The sequence below is a fragment of the Platalea leucorodia genome (assembly GCF_965183815.1).
Source record: "Platalea leucorodia genome assembly, chromosome: 5".
In the NCBI taxonomy this organism is placed as follows: Eukaryota; Metazoa; Chordata; class Aves; order Pelecaniformes; family Threskiornithidae; genus Platalea; species Platalea leucorodia.
The window spans coordinates 46,127,850-46,144,919 of record NC_138827.1 but is presented as its reverse complement, the minus strand read 5'-3'; the positions used below and the strand labels follow the sequence as shown (position 1 = coordinate 46,144,919).

The following is a 17,070-nucleotide window of genomic DNA, read 5'->3' as shown; positions in this document are numbered from 1 at the left end:
GCTACCAGCGTATCCTTAACCGTACCTGATGGAGCAGAAAGAAAGGACCCTCTAATTAATTAAGTGTGCCCAACCGGAGGAGGTTTAGTCATTTCTGAGTTTTGTTATGAGTCTGCCCAATTATTCCTAACGGCGCCGTCGAGCTAAGGTAGACAGGGACGGGAATTTGGCAATATTTTTGGTGCCTCTGGCTCGGACCGACGCTGTGCCACTGCACCTGCGGACAGCATTTCGGTGACCCCAAGGCAGCAGATGTCAGACGAGGCGAGAGAAGGGAGAGGTGCCCGCACCCGGAGGGCCCGGGGCGGGGGCACAGCCCGCTCGGGGGGCGCAGCCTCCCCGCAGCAGCCGCCCGGGAGGGAGCTGGGCCCGGGGGCTCCCCCCAAACCCCTCCTCTCCCCGCTCCCAGCGGGCACGATGAGTTTGGCCGTCCTCGGCCCGGCAGGGACAGGGTGCCGCCGGCGGCGGCCCTTCCGAGGGGTGGGCAGGGGCGGCCTGGGCCGCGGGGGGGTCCGGCCGGTGCCCGTGCCTGGCACCCGCCGGGGTGGCTTTGGCAACACGGGCGCCACGGGAGACGCAGACCATTTCCAAGAGAGCAGGCGCAACACAAAGCTGAGGCAGGGTGAGTTACCCCTGACAAAATACCTGGACGGGAATAAAAGAACATTTCGTTCAAAGGAAAAAAAAAAAAATAAAGCAAAAAACCCCACCAAAACAAAACCAAACCCTGAACGTGCCGGTAGAGTGGAAAGATCATATTGCAACTATTAGAAATAAACTCGTCTCTAGGTGAGATTGCTCACCTCTGCCGACAGCCCCCGTTGCGGTCGCCCACGCCAGGCAGGCGCACGCCCGTGGCAACTGGTGGGCGCAGGGTGTGCGGGGAGCGAACCCTCCCGCGGAGGGGTCACCCCCTCTGGCAGAGGGGTCACCCCCTCCCAGGGCGCGGCCGCTCCCCCGAGCCCCCGCGCCGCCCCCCCCGCCTCCCTCCCAGGCGGCCCCGCGGCGCTCGGCAAAGCCGCCGTCCCCGCCGCGGTCCCGCCGGCTCGCCCGGGCCGCGCTGCCCGGCGTGGGCTGCCGGCCCGGCTCCCGCTCCCCCGGCGGGATTTGGGGGTGAGAGGGAAGGAACTTCGCCCGTCCCCCGGCGCAGCCGGGGCACCGCGGAGGGAGGGCGCGAAGGAGGGGGATCCCGCGCAAACAGCTCCCGTATCCCGGATTGAATCACCTTGTTTATTTTTTCCTGATGGCTTGTTGTGCTAATTGACTTGTTTTCTCCAAGGAAAGCCTATCTCCCTGCCCCCCGCCCTCCCCCCCGGTTTTTTTTCTTCTTTTTTTCCCCCCTTTTTTCTTTTCTTTTCTTTTCTTTTTTTTTTTTTTTTTTTTTCTCCCCAAACCGGGAGTGCTCTGCAGGAGACTACGGCTTGTGGAGGGATCTACCCGTTTTAAGGGAGATTCCCTTACCCCTTTGAGTCTCGTCGGTTTTATAGCTATTACTCTCTTATTAAAACACACACACACACATACAACACATTGATTTCCATCCAAAAGGGCTAATTACATTACTTACAGTAAATAGCAGCCCTGCTGTCCAGGGTCTAGTGTGCCAACAGAGAAAAAAAAAAAATCCCGGCTTATTTCACTTGATTGCCTTCATCTTTGTGTGAAATTTTGTTTTATGAGCTGTATTCTGGCACTCGGAGGAAGGCAGCAACATTCAATCTGCAAATAACATTAATTTTAGCTACTTAGGGGGAAAGAGAAGGGAGGAAACTGGCTGCCTGAATCTTGGGTTACATGGAAGAGGTGACTCGAGGAGCCCCTGAGGATGTCTCTGGGATGCTTTGTAAAGGAAGTGGGGGCTGGGGTGCTTCTTTCACTAGTCGCGCTCGGGTTTGGTGTGGAGCGTCCCCCGGGGAAGCGGGAGCGCAGGACTGCCGCCAGGAAGATCCTTCAGTAGGGATCGAGGTGTCAGGAAACAGCCGGCAGCTGTTCCAGGGAAAGGCAAGGAAGAGTGGTGTGAAAAGTAAGTAGGAAAAAGGGAAAAGGAGGGGAGGGGGAGCAGAGGGAGGGAGGTTAGCCGGCAAGGAATGCATCGCCCAGTCCCCCGCGCACAACGATCGCTCGCAGCCCGCAGCCGCGGAGCGGGCGCGGGGAGGGAGCCCCGGAGGGCGGCCCCGCACCGCGCCGCGCCGCTCCGCTCCGCGCCCGCCCCGCCGGCGGCCGGGGCTGCCCGGCAGGCTGCCCGCGGCGGCTGCCGGAGGTCCCGCTGCCGGCACGGGCGGGGGTCCCGCGGGGCCGCGGCTCCCGGCGGCGGCAGGGCGGGTGGAGCCCCGCTCGGCGCTCGGTCCGCCCGGGCCCTGGGCGGGCGACGCCGTGCCCCCCTGCCTCCGAAGCCCCCGCCCGCCCTCCCGCCTAACCACCCCCTCCGCCGCCGCCGGGCCCGGGGCGCGGGGAGCGGTCTGGCCGCTCCGTCCCGCCTCGGCTGCCCCAGAAGGGCGCTTCTCCCCCCTCTCCCCGGGCCCCGGCGGAGCCAGGCGCGGCGGTGCCAGCCCGAGGGGCCGCGGAGCGCAGCTTCCCCCGGCGCGGAGCGGCGCGGCCCCGGGGGGGGAGCGGGGCCCCCGGGCCACCTTGCCCCTCGCCGGGCGCCGCCGCCGCCAACTCCCGGGACTCCGTGTTTGGGGGAGGTAATAAAGCCCACCCCACCCACAGCCCCGACTGTAATGTTTGTCACTGCTTGCCCATCACTAGGGGTTGAGAGGAGTATGACAGGTCTTTGTTGTCTGAATAAAAATCAGTGGCAGCGCAAGGGAGAGAACTCCTCCTACTAAATTATCAAAAATGGGCTGGCTTTAGTCTCTTAACAAATTGGACAGAGCTCCGGAAAGCAGCAGTCCCAAATCCAACCTACAGGCACTGGGAACTTTAAAGCAACCAGGGACTGCTGAAAATAGCACTTCTTTTTGCTTTCTTTGTATTCAAAACTATATCCTTTCCCGACCGATTCTACTGCCCCAGGTCCAAGTCTCTCCAGTCAGGAGCCCCAGCTCTCCAGAGCAGTAACAGACCCTTTAGCTCGCTTTTATTATTTTATTTTTAAAATTAATTATTATTATTACATTTTCTCCCCCTTGTTTGTTTTCCGCACATCTTCAGGAAGCCCTCGGTGCTTGTGCAAAGAGAAGCTCCTATTGCAACCTCCCTCCCTGCGCTGTGCGCCTCGGTGTAAACATTTTGGATGATCTAAAGACTCTGGGGTCTGTATATGGAAATAGTGGGGTGCAGAGCAGAAGAAAATACTTGTCCTTTCCGTCCCCCAGCCATGCTTTTCCACGGGATCTCCGGAGGCCATATCCAAGGAATCATGGAGGAGATGGAGAGGCGATCCAAGACCGAGTCCCGCCTGGCCAAAGCGGGACAGATGAACGGCCGAGAAACGGTAAGAAAGGAGCTGGCACTCTTGGACAGGGAATCCCTGCAAGCACGGGCCCGCGCCGGGACAGACCCTGGCTTCGGGGAGGAGAAAGGCGCTGCTTCCCCCTGCCCCTTCCCTGCCACCCCTTGCTTGCAGAGACCCTCCCGAGGCTCCCCGTGAAGCCGCCCGTAATGCCGGGGGCTCAGTTATACCTTTGCCTGATCAATGTCGTGGCGTGTGCTCTCTGGAGCAACGGGGGGAAGTATTTTAAATCGCAGCAGGGACGGGGTTTCAGTCCTTACAGCGAAGCAGCCTTTTGCCCCGGCTCGGCTCGCTGCGGCCGCTCTGCCCCGTCCGAGCAGGGCTGCAGCGGGAGTTTCGGAGGTGTACTTTACTTTCTTTGCACTCCTGGCACCTCCTAAATTAAACCGCAAACCGCGACCGCTTACTTTTCGTAACCATTTTTGGTCTGAAGTGTGGGATTGACACAAAGAGGCACCGCTCTTTCTGAATCATGTGCCCGCCGACTGCTTTGCTTAGCAGTAACATCTCCTCTTTTATTAGTCAAAGGACCAAAGTCTTCATAAATGCACTAACGGACGGCGGAGAACCCGGGTGCCACGCTGTGTTTTGTGCAAAGCCAGATCCCCCCTTTCTCCAACTTGTAGGGCTTCCGCCGGTGGCACGCAAGGCTCCGCACACAAAGTAACGGCCTGGAAAGCTGCTTTAGGGCTTAGAGCCATAGGGTCCTTCCCCCCTTCTCTTAAATAAACTCCCGCTTTGTTATATGGGGATTTGCAATGTAAATTCAACTCGCCTTTTCAATTGCTAAAAAAAAAAAAAGGGGGGGGGGGGAGAGGAACACAACTTTAGATTGGAAAATGAATGCGGAGTTGCCACTTTAACACAGTTGCGACTTTAGAACAAGATGTTCGGGATTTTTTCCCCCTCTGATACTTCATCGGCAAATGCTGCCCCAAGTTTCACGGCAGAGCTTTTGTCTCCGCCGCCCCTCCGTCTGCCTTTGTCCCGAGCGACACTCCTCGTGGGGAGCAGATTAACGGGAACTTGCCAAGTTTGCCGATGAAAAGGTGCTGGTTTTAGCTGAAACCAGCCTGTGCCACCTTTCCCTCCCCGTCCCTGGCCGGGGTGGCGAGCGTTCGCTGCTCTTTACACCATTCACCTGTCTCCTTTCTCTTACTTCTGTTTTGAATGGCCTGGTTTTCTTTAGAGACGGGGTTTTGGCTGGTTTAAGCACGGGGGAAAATTTACCGGAAACCCGGGGCAAGCCTGCACCCTCTGCCATAAACTTTCGGTGCAGCAAACCGGCATTTTCCTGCTTTCAAACGCCGTCCCGGTGGAGCGCTCTGAGATTAAACCGCCAAAGTAACGGGGAAGCCACAGACTTCAACTTGGGGACCTCAGAAAACAATGGGCTCCGCTTTTCTTACCGAGGCCTAATCAGTTGCCTTCACGTATTGAAATGACATTAGATCGTTAGGAGCGGTTTAATGGGATAAACACGAAAGCTGAATCGCGGTAAATACTTTCCTAGCGGGGACGGTCCCGGTTCCCCCTCAAACTTCCCGCCGGGAGCAGAGCTGGCCCCGGGGAGCAGCCTCTTTGTACAAGCCCCGGGCCCCGCGCAGGACCCCGTCCCCAGCCCGGCCTGCCTGCCTGCCTGCCTTTCTCTCCCTGTCTCATCCCCTTGTGGTGTGGTTGTTTTGCAGAACATGCCCCCAATGAGCCCCGAGAAGCCTGCTTTGTGTGCTGGTTGTGGAGGGAAGATCTCAGACAGATATTACCTGCTGGCTGTTGACAAACAATGGCACCTCAGGTGTCTTAAGTGCTGTGAATGTAAACTGGCTTTGGAGTCAGAACTCACCTGCTTTGCCAAGGACGGCAGTATTTACTGCAAGGAGGATTACTACAGGTACAGCAATCAGTCCCCGTGGGTTCAAAAGCACATCCCCTCACAAGGCATTACGAACCGAAACGCTCTTTTCTCCACACGGGCTTTCAAAGGTAGCTTTTCGCAGTCAGCGATCCCTTAATCCTGCAAACGTGTCCCCTCCGAAAAGTCTCGCACGTTTAAAAACTGAACGGATGGGCAGGGGACACGCCGATTGAGCATGTGTGGCGGTGCACAAACAGGCGAAGGAGAAGACCTCGGGTCTCCCGCTGCTCTGCCGTTTCCCTCCGTAGATACCAGCGTAAGACCCAACGAAAGTTTCCCCCTGCCCGCAGCTTGCCGGTTTTTCAGCGGGCCGGGGAGCGGCCCCGGGGCTGGCGCGGCGGGAGGGGCGGCGAGCGGCGGCGGAGCCCGCCGCCCCCTGCCCAGCCCCGGGCTGCCCGGCCGGGGCTGCCCGGCGGCCGGGCCCCGGGAGCGGGCACTCCTTACCCGTGCGTTTCGGCTTGCCCGGGGTTCAGCTCCCCGCGGCCCTTCTCGTCTTTACACGAGTGCCAGGAGCGCGGGGACGGCTTGGCCCGGCCCGGCCCGGCCCGAGGAGCCCGGCCCGGCTTCCTTCATGCGCAGGGGCAGCGGCAGGGCTGGGGCGAAAGTCCCAAGCGACCAGGTCAGCCGGGCAGAAAGTGCAGGGCGTTTGCCCTGGGGACCCAGTGCTGGCTCCCCGGCGGCGCCCCCGGCGAGCCGGAGCCCCGCCAGCAGGCGGGCCGGGGCCGCAGCCGGCAGCAAGGGCCGTCCTGGGGCCGGGGAGGGCGCGACCCGGCGGGGCCGGGCTCCCTGCCCACCTCCCGCGGCCGGGAGGGAAGGTGGGCGGCCCTGGGGCAAGGTCTGCCTTTTCTTTTCTAGTTGATGCCCACTTTTCTGTTTCCTTCAGAAGGTTCTCCGTGCAGAGATGTGCCCGCTGCCACCTTGGGATCTCAGCCTCTGAAATGGTCATGAGAGCCAGGGAGTCGGTTTATCACCTGAGCTGCTTCACCTGCACCACCTGCAACAAGACTCTGACCACAGGCGATCACTTTGGCATGAAGGACAACCTGGTTTACTGCAGGGCCCACTTCGAGTCCCTTTTGCAAGGAGAATACCCCCCTCAGCTGAGCTACACCGAGCTGGCTGCCAAGAGCGGAGGGCTGGCCCTGCCTTACTTCAACGGCACTGGCACCGTCCAGAAGGGGAGGCCCAGGAAAAGAAAGAGCCCTGCCTTGGGAGTGGACATCGTCAACTACAACTCAGGTGGGAAACACACGCCGAGCCTCCCTCCCGCTCCTCCGAGAAGAGGGTTCTCGGGCTTCCCCTCAGCTAGGCAGTGCGTGAGTAACTCGGCCAGGCCAAATCTTGCTTAACCATTGGAAAATCAAACAAACAGCCCTCTGAGGGTTGGAGCGTTTGCAGGAAAGCTAACAGCAGCCCTCCTCAAAGCCTGTCTTTGCCTATTAATGTCAAATACCCAAACTTAGCCACTTCCCAGGGTAAGGACAAAAAAAAGGGAAAAGGAAAAAAACCCTCCCAACCCCAAAACCACAGCGTTCTTTCTCTATAGGAACCTCGCAGATACTGTTATCATTATTTGTATTCTATTAGCAAAAAGCACTTCACCAGTTAGACCTCAAATTAGAAGTAACCGAGCAGATCAGTAAAAAAAATAGAATAAAAGTTATAGTATATGGCTGCCACAACACCACTGCAGTATGCACATAACCCGATATAGATATTCAATTTATAGTAATTAATTCTGCAGGCTAAATAATCCTGTTTTACTGGCACATAAACGATCAAACTGTACAAGAGGCCAACGAATAAATGTTGTTCCCTGTAACTAAGCCCTAACAAACGTAATTAAGGAGAAAGGTTTCTGCTCTCTCAACGGTAGGAAAGGAACAAGTGTTGCCCCGTATTAAATTTCTTCCCCAACTCCAGTCACTGAAGTAGCCAAACCGTGCCTAAACACACAGTGTTAGGGGCCAGAGGTAAAGGAGTTTCAGGTATGAGCAAGCAGTTTATGCGGCGTTTCATTAGATGGAAGACGAACACAGTAAGGGTAAATCCGAATTAACAAGCTACCGGCTCCAGAAATTATTTTAGCGAAACTTAAGCTCCCCATGGGCGCTAACGAGGAAGGAAGGGTGTGGGCGGCAAGAGTGGTGCGAGGTGTTTCCCTGTGAAGCGGGGAGCGCTTCGGTCGGGGCAGGGAGCTGGGGGCTCCGGGCAGCGGCGGGGCGCTGGGAGCCGCTGGCCGAGCCGGGAGAGGGGTGAGGGCCTCCCCTTCCGACAAAGGCAGGCCGACAAAAGCGCACCGCTCTCGGCCCCGAGCTCTCTCCCCTCCACCCAAGTTCAACCCGCCGCCATTGAGACTCGCAAGCAATCCCCCCCCGCCACCCCCGCCATCCCTCCCCCGGCACCTCCTCCGGGGCTGCTGGGAACCGGGTAGCTGTGCGAGGCTATTTCATCTCCTCTGATGCGTAGACCTTGGAGCCAGGGTAATCACTGCGCTAATTGTTCCTTGTTAATTGAAGATGACATTGGAATCCCTGGCTACGGAGCGGTTTCCAATCAATCCTGAAAGCTGCTCAAGAAAAGGGAACCTGTAGCGCAGGCGGGATTCGCCCCGTGCCGGCTTCCACGCGTGGGTTCGCCCTGCGCCCGCCCTGCGCTCTCTGCTAGCTCTGACCCGCGCGCCGTCGCCCAAATGCCCCGCAGCCCTCAGCGGAAATATTCCTAGGGAAAATTTATCGTTAGAATCAGGACCAGAAATTAGGGAAAGATGAAAAGTTGTGGATGTGCTAAAACGCCCCTTAAACTTCAGGTCAGGGCTCAAGAGAGACATGATTTGCGAACGCCATCATAGTTTTTGTGGGCTAGTCTTAAAACTCTCTTTCTTTGCAACAACGGGGCATATAAGATGTACCACCGACTCCGAATGAGATTAAAAAGCACTACCCATTATGAAAATACAGCTCACTTCGCTGAGATCTCACGGAATCCTCCGGGCAACGGGTGGGGGGTGGGGGGGTGGCGGAGAGGGAAAGCCGCTCTAATCTGATGCTTTGGACTCGGTCTAGCTGGCTGAGAAATTTGATCTGTTAGGGCCGTGATTTTTTTCAAAAAGTATTATCTAGCAGCGTCGCGGGTTGACACACGGTCTCGAGAAAAGACAGTTTGCAGCCAAACTGTGCATCCGATGCGAGCGGCTCCAGCCCATTGACCCGCTGCGCTCCAGACCCAGGCGGAGGAAAACGAATCTCTAGCAGTTACGAAATGAGTTGCAGTAGATGAAATCGGTTCTCGAAAGAAAAAAAAAAAATCTCTAAATAATTGGCAGCCACTTTCCTACACGCATTTTTCGTTCCCTGCCCTGTGATTCAGTAACTGCTCTCGCACGTAATCATTTACAAAGGGCAACCAGTCTACAGAAAATTAAATGTTGGATACGTGACTGCCGCCTTCAGAGGCAGAAGCGGGAGGCGGGCAGGATCTGGAGCAGGACCCCATCACCCACCCCGCAGCCCGCAGGCGGGCGCTTTCCCCCGGCCGTTCGCCGCGGGACGCGCTGCCCTCTTGCACGGCGGGCAGCCCCGCCGCAACCGGCCCGGCCCGGCCCGGCCCGGCCCGGCCCGGCCCGGCCCGGCGCGGCGGCTCGGGCTTGCGAGCCGGCGGGGCTGCGCGGAGCCGAGGTGCGCGCAGCCGAGGTGCGCGGAGCCGGCGGGGGAGCGAGGCGCGCAGCGGCGCGGTTCTCCCCTCCCTGCTCCCCTCCCTCCCCTCCCGGCCCGGGCTCCCCGGGGCCGGGGTCTCGGCCAGGAGAGCCGAGGGGCAGAGGCGCAGCCCTGACCCGCAGATCCCCCGCCTGCGCTGAAGCACGCCCGAGCCGGGAGGCAGCGCTCCGCCTCTCAGCGGACAACTTCTCAGTCGTAGCAAAAGTTGACTCCTGTCGCGCCCTGTTCGGCGAGAGCCACGAATTTAACTTCCCCGTAAACCAAGGCGGTATCCTACCGAAACAGTCATGCCCTGGGGTGTCCTTATCGATGTGGCAAGCCGCTATGGAAAACGAATCCGACCTTTAAAAACGAAACTCTGATTAAGCTAACTACTTCACTAAGCTGAGCATAAACATATGTGTATTCACAAGCGATCGCGCAGTACCTGGCTCAGATTTGTGCGCACGTTTTGTTTGAGGGGAGCTGAGCACAGGGCCAGAACGGAAAATCAGATTCTGCTGCCGGATCTACAACAGCTTTTCTATTCGGTATTTTGTTTAGTAGTTTAATTTCTGTTTCTCAGCTCCTCGGTTGTAAAGTGGAAACACAACAATAAATAACTCAAAATGTTATGAGGTAAAAGCCATTCATACTTGCGAGCTGTCTGGAATTAATGTGAAAAATGGAAGAAACTGTTCAAAAGTACTTAAAACATTCAAGGCTGTCTCTACATTACCTCCTATATCATAGAATTAATATGTATTTTGAGGGAAACTGTGTTGACTTACAGCCCACAGGATATAGAAATGAGATGGTGAAGAAGATTTCCCTAGGAAAATATTTTACACAGCTGTTGCTCAAGGAGCTGTTTACTTTATTTCATTATATGTATGTGTGTGTGTGTGAAAAACTATGAAGACTTCACTTGAAGAGTTCTTGGCAATAAAAAGCAAACTGTTCTAGCTCTTTCCAAAGCAAAATTAAACACCCCCCCGATCCTGCTGCAAAGAAATCAGCAATAATGTCTTGCCCGATCTTTTGCTTCCCTGTAGTTCTCCAGGCAATAGTGTAAAACTCTGCTCTAAGATGTGGCCAAACCACGGAATGCTGTTTCACCCATGTAAAATAGAGAGTGAGCTAATCATTGTATAAACTAGGATCGTCTGAGGATGCTTGGAGCCCTCTTCCCATTTTCTCTTGAAAGTAAAAGCCAAAATAAAGTAGATCGCAGGCAAAAAAGTAGATCACAGAAACAAAGACAGTAAGCAGGACAGAGGAGCCCGAGGAAGTTTGCTTTGCTGCTGTAAACCTGAGCGACCCAAGGAAAACAGCACAAACAGCTTGCAACTGTCTGAAGTAAAACCGAGGACTGAATTCTGCTCCTCTGATTTATGTCAGCTCATAAGTTACGGCCCACGTAGTTTGACTGAAGGCAGTGTGATTGCTTGTGAAAACAAGTAGTAAATACAATCCAAATCTGGTCTGAAATTGTTTTTAAGGCAACTTTCAACTCCTGGTATTTTCAGAAGTGTCAGCTTACTTTGTTTGAAAGTGCAGATACACTTCTTACCAAGGCTAGAAGCAAATCTAGCTATAATTAAATATTCACCTGATTTTCTGTCAAAGTGTTGTCTTACCAGCATCTGTTCATGTTGACTTGTCTTATTCAAAAGAGAGAACACCTTCAAGAAGCTTTTTATATTCTCCTGGTTTCAAGTTGCTTTGCCTCTGTTTATAGCACTGTCAACATCAGTCTCTCTGTAGTGTGTGCTTTCCCTCTTTCTCCTTTTCTCTCTCTTTTTAGAAATAGGGATCAACTAGGCCTAGAAAATAATCTAGTAACTATTGGAAAGCAGTTCAAAAATTCAAATGAGCAATTAATGAATCTTGGTCTAGTTTACAGACATTCTGAAACATTTTTAATTAGCTGTTCTTTAATTAATATTCCCTGCTATGATGACACCATTAATTTTCTCCTGTGTGACTGAGCTATCTTTATAAAATGTGATCCTATAATTTGGTAACCCAATTTTTTTAAGCTGAAAAGAAAAATGTAGATGTCTTTCTTACTTTTTTTGCCAATACTGTCTTTCCTTTCCCCAATGAAGTAATGATGCCACAGTCCCCGAACAGCTGCAAGTCTTGTGTACAATTCACACCCATAAAAGTGTAATCTGAAACAAATTCGTCTTTCATAGACACTTTGAAAATCCTGAATCAGGGAAAGCATGGAAACTCTTTTATAAAAAAGTTTTTAGCTACTAGTTGGTTGCTTATAGAAACATCCTAAATCAGCACCAACTAAGAGCTACTGCTGACTGACTGACTGAATCAAGCCTTGATGCAACTGCTTTCTAGACGTGTTTTACAGATGAAGGTCTTTGAGCAGTTCATATAAACTCCCAGGCAGAGTCCAAAAGCATTTATTTTATCAGCAAAAACCTCCAGATTTTATGCTTCCTTGATGAACTGTCATAACAAACTTTCCTGCTGTACATCTCTTTTTATAGGTGCTTGTGATTTGGGGGAAAAGCTCAGGAACATTCAAAATGCTCGTTTGACCTTTATTCTTCTCTCAAGCGAAGAGTGTTTCAATGAGTGAGATTTCAAAATCTGAATGAGATTTCAAATGACTCTTTGAACGCCCAAAGCAAAACCATCACCGTAGGGAAAAGACTTGTTTGAAAACAAATGCCAAAGGAGAGAGAACTTTTTAAGTCTGCCCTTAGTAGGTACAGGCCCGGGGGACATAGCATGTTTTAAGAATAGGAAAAGGTCATCTTCTGGATCTTTTTTGTCTCATTTGATTACCACATCTGTACTTATCCTTGCACCATCTTAGCCCTTCCTTCCTTGCTTGCTTGCTTATTTCCTTCCAAAGAGTACGTGACTCAAGATTTTTGCCTTGATTCATTCATCCTACTGGATGCATGGCCACTAACTCCTTGTTTCATTTTGTTTACTGCACAGGTTGTAATGAGAATGAGGCAGATCACCTGGACAGAGACCAGCAGCCTTATCCCCCATCCCAGAAGACAAAGCGCATGCGCACCTCCTTCAAACACCACCAGCTTCGTACCATGAAGTCCTACTTTGCTATCAACCACAACCCAGATGCCAAGGACCTCAAGCAGCTTGCCCAGAAAACAGGCCTGACCAAGAGAGTTCTGCAGGTAAGAAGCCACGTCACAGGCTTGACAGAATTTTCCCCTACCCCTGCCAGTCACTAGCGTTTCCCTTATGTGTAATGATAGCGATATATAGAGAAATACTTTTGCTAGGTGTGTCCCTAGCGGGTGTGCAGAGGGGTATGGTATTACATGGCAGGAGTGCCGAACGTATGCCCTACCGCCCCAAGGCAGCCAAATACTAAAATGTGATTTGTAGTTAGTTGCATCCTCAACATGAGGAAACTGTCTCCAGAGTCTACCAACCCAGTAGATATCCTGGGATCTGTAGTCTCTCTGTGGTGACCTTATTAAGGTAGAGGTAGCAAAACTACTCATTTTATGCACACTGGGTGAAGCCTTCGGGCTCCCCTGAAGTAGTTAATGTGGCCCCTCAGTGAGCGGATCCCCCGATATGCAGGAAGCAAGCTTTGACCAATATGATCCTCCAGGACCAGCCGGCTCCCTCTCTCAATGCCTGTTAGACAACTGTTATCGTTAAGGGCCTACACAGTAAAAAGTCCTTCCCTGTGAAGGACAGCTTAGCAAATTACATCACTAAAAACAATCCCTATACGGTGTGCACTAGCTCAGTGACGTTAAAGCGAGGTGTGTATTATATGCAGAGTGCCAACGAAGGGCAGCGATCGAGATAGAAGGAGAATCTATTAGCGGCAATTCTTTGTCCGTGTTACATGCCACCTAAAACATTTTCAGTGAATCTCACAGAACAGAAAGACTAGGTGACCCATATCAACAATCTGTATGATAGGGATGGTGTAATTACCCCTCCTTCCTCTTCAGTCCTTTAAAATGATCAAGACAAACTTTCAGCCTTGGTAAAAATCTGCTCATTCACCCTTCACCTCAATCTTTATCATGTGTCTTGACCTGAAACCTACCCAACCCAAGAATACACTACATGGCCACCAACAAAGTTGCTTTCCTTGGGTGGGTGAGTGAGCAGATTTTTCTTATGACTGCTCTATGAGGTCTGCACACGGGGGGCTGCAACGTTCCCGTGAGCGCCCATAGCGCTGGGCCTTGTATGCAGGGTCCCGCCTGTGAAAGAGTCAGTACCACCAGTAGCAAATGAAGCTGTAGAGTGACTTAGTCGATTTGCCACACAAAAACAAACGTCAAAAAATGACTTAAAAGCAAGAACAAAGACAAAAATAAGCAAAACAAAACAAGCATCGGTAAAGAAATCAATTGGGATTGGTTTGCAGGTTTGGTTTCAAAACGCAAGAGCCAAATTCAGAAGGAACCTTTTGCGGCAGGAGAATGGGGGTGTCGATAAAGCTGATGGCACCTCACTTCCGGCACCGCCCTCAGCAGACAGCGGCGCACTCACTCCACCCGGCACTGCGACCACTTTAACAGACCTGACCAATCCCACTATCACTGTAGTGACATCAGTGACCTCTAACTTGGACAGCCACGAATCCGGGAGCCCCTCACAAACTACCTTAACGAACCTTTTCTAACATTTCAGTTTTTTTTTTTTTTTAATTCTTACTCTTCTTCTTTATTATTATTATTATAATTATTATTTTTATTATTTTCAAGCTTTTTTTTTAAATAACAAACCCACAAAATATTTGGGAAAATAAACAGCTTGATGTGTAGCATCTGCAGCCACTTGGCAAATGAGTTTGAAGTAATATGTTGCTATAATAAATGAACATTTATGGTTGTTAAATTGTACTCAAATTTTTTAAATTCATCAAATAACTGAAGAGAAGTTTATGAATCATTCTAATAAGTGCCTCTTAAAATTGTATGTTACTTATTTCCAGAACCTTGACAAAAATGATTCCTACCGCAAAAAAAAAAAAAGAAGATTCTTTTCCCTCCTTGATAACCAGATAAAAATCAGTTTAATTATAACCAAAAGAATGCTGCTTCAGGATTGTATGTTCACGTACAGCATTTAAGAACCCCAAATTTCATTTTATTTTTATAATGCATCTAAAAGTTTTGTATGATTTATTTTTTAAATGTTGACAAATAAATACAAAACAAATTAAACTAATAATTGAAACAGTCAGACTGCAAGTGCCAGTGCTTTTTTCTAATGCATTAGTCACAAGCCTGACCCTCCCTGAGCACTGGGGAGTCTCACTGGGATAGCTAAACGCTCCTCTGCCAGTTCTTCACCCAGCTGGGACGTCCTTGGCCACCACTGAAAGCTGTGCCTGGACGGAAGGCTTGGAGAGAGAGACCCAGTGATGAGAGTGCATGTGGGTGAGGGTGGCAGGGTCAGGCTGTTGGTCTCCAAATTTGTGTTCTGTACATTAAGGAGGCAAGATCCGGAAAACGTCCTCCAGAATGAGCTCGCTCCTGTAGGGATATTATTAAAGTAATAACAGCAGAATAACAACTCAAGTGAGGAGTCCTACTGATCTGAAATATCACATAGGAAGGGTTTTTCATTTTTGTCTGTCAAGTAGCTCTGATCTGGAATTAAAAAAAAATAAGTGCTGTTCACTACACGGCCTTGATGCCGTGCCATTAAAGCAAGCAGGAGGTTGCCCAGCTACTTTAGCGAGCACAAAAATAATTTCCAAGACGACGTATGCATGTGTACTGTTAAAATGAGTTTTGATAAATCATGATTTTTTTCAGGGAAATGGAAATAAGCAAAATATAATTTATTAAGGTGTTTAAGGAAAATATCTCAGTACAATTTATTCATTACTATTTTGAATTTACTTTAGATGTTTCCTGAGATTGTACCAGACACTTTGTTTAACGCATGAACTTAAAACCTTTAGTTCATTAATATCTCTAACACATACTTTAACTTTTTAAACTTTGTATAAAAGAAAAAATGTTAGCAAAAATTCTTATAAAAATGGGAATTGGCAGTGAATAATTTTAAAGCAGATAAACTCAAAAGCCTTGTGGATGCTGATCTGAATACATTTCTTAGTTTACAATAGTGATCTTTCTTTTTTTAATTTTATTTAAGCTAAAAGTCTGAATGGTCTGGGCAGTGGTGAATGTTCATTTGTATCCTTTTATTGTAGTTGAACACCAATTAGATTGTGGAGAGTCTCAGAAACAAAACCGAACAAAAACCAGTCAAGATCTATGTCTTGCTTTTAGTGGATTGTTAAGAATAACTTTGCACATATACCCCACTTTTTAGACACCATCAAATCTCTTTTTTGGTGGTCAAAGTGGCTATTTAATATATTTTAAAGGTGTCCTTTTTGGCTGTATAAATGTGTGGTTACATATTGACAGTTCACTGCCCACATTAAAGTGCATTATTGTAATTTTTGCTCAGGGTTTTTAGAAAATTAGCACAGAAAAGTAGCTTATTTTTAAAAAAAGATGATGGAAGAGATGTTAACACTGTAATAGAAGAAAGGTGTGTTTGCCATTATATATTTAGCAAGTATGGTTATCATCTTCTACGGATATTAAATCTTGACTTTTCCTATTTCTATTACCTTATGGGCATTTACCACTAACCAGACCAAACGACCTTGGTAAGGCTGAGATCTTTATTAATACACTTTTACAGGTAAAAATATTGATACTTATAAATTTTGTTCTTTGACAGAACAATATATGGTACTAGAGATCTACTTTATTAAGTAGACTAATTAAAACTCAGTTCTACTATGTGCCTTATGATATACCTTGGGAGTAAGTTTGTGAAAAATCAGGATCTATGTGTTGTTTGTTAAATTAACTGTTTTAAGCCCTTTTGACACCTCACTAGTTTTGTACTGTTTTACCTCTTATTTCTGAAACTCTTTTTATGGTGTATCCTGTTAGAGGGGACAAACATGTCATAGAAAGCAGTTGTGCACTCTTTCAGATATAGTTGATAAATCCAATAATCTTATATATTGAGCTTCGTGTTTATAGTACAGTAAGTGGTCTAGCAAAATTGTCCATGTTTCTTTGTTTATTGATAAATGCATTGTATAGAAACTATTTCCCCTAAATATTTATGGACCAAACAATTGTGATATATCCTATTAAATTTGTGTGAATAAACCATTTCGAATCTAAGGAGTTTTATTTCCCATCAGTTTTGTTTTTGTTTTTTTTTTTTAATTTGAAGTCTACATGTACCAGTGCGTCTCTTTGCTTTTACGGTACCTGTGAACAATTGGTATTAAACACGGAAACACGGCCTTTTAAGTATTTTAAAATATGGTTCCTTCTTAGGTTTTCAATTTCTTCATATTCAATGTATATGCTACTGCTGGTGCAATTTAGATTTTAGCCTCTTAACCCTCTTTTTTTGAACATGCAAAGTAATGCCCCACTGATTTGATATTGAAACCCTGTCTTAGATCTCTAAAAAAGCCAGAAAACTAGCAGCTAAAGTAATTGCATGACAAATATGACCTAAATAATATGATGAAATGAATCAAGATTTAATGCTAGGTATATTGAACACAAAATAGAATTGCAGACCCTGAAAAGCCAGGTTGCTCTGTAGTTTAATAAATTGTCACTATGATTTCTTTCAGGGAGAACAAATCATGGGGCATTACAGCCAAACATCCCGACGTTTGAAAATTCCCTAAAGTATTAAAAGAAGGGGAAAAGTTTGATCGGAAATCCACTGCAGTGAAGACAAAGACAATATTAGGTTATGATAATCATACATTTAAAAATCTATTGAGCCAAAAAATAAAAATAAAAGACTTGATGTCATTTCCTGAATGTTAACAAAACATATGTTATTTTATGGTGTCTAATTAACAGAACTGAAGGCTTCAACAAATTGTGTGGTATTAAAAACAAATTTAGAGAAACTGTATAAAACCAGAGCAACCTGGCAGCAACCTACCCAGCCCATATTCG

The 17,070-nt window shown here is 49.3% G+C and overlaps 1 protein-coding gene across 2 annotated transcripts; it reads left to right on the top strand.

Moving 5' to 3' along the window:
- Positions 1-3,262: 3,262 nt before the first annotated feature.
- LHX9 (LIM homeobox 9) lies at positions 3,263-16,790 on the top strand (the record flags this gene model as incomplete). Of its 2 annotated transcripts, none has more annotated exons than XM_082314734.1 (5): positions 3,263-3,436; positions 5,143-5,345; positions 6,253-6,608; positions 12,038-12,240; positions 16,734-16,790. In XM_082314734.1, the coding sequence occupies 5 exons, from the start codon at positions 3,263-3,265 to the stop codon at positions 16,788-16,790; spliced, it is 993 nt and encodes a 330-aa protein (XP_082170860.1). The 2 variants fall into 2 exon arrangements, with proteins under 2 accessions (XP_082170860.1, XP_082170859.1); XM_082314733.1 differs by lacking the exon at positions 16,734-16,790 and adding an exon at positions 13,464-13,721.
- Between the last annotated feature and the right edge of the window lie 280 nt (positions 16,791-17,070).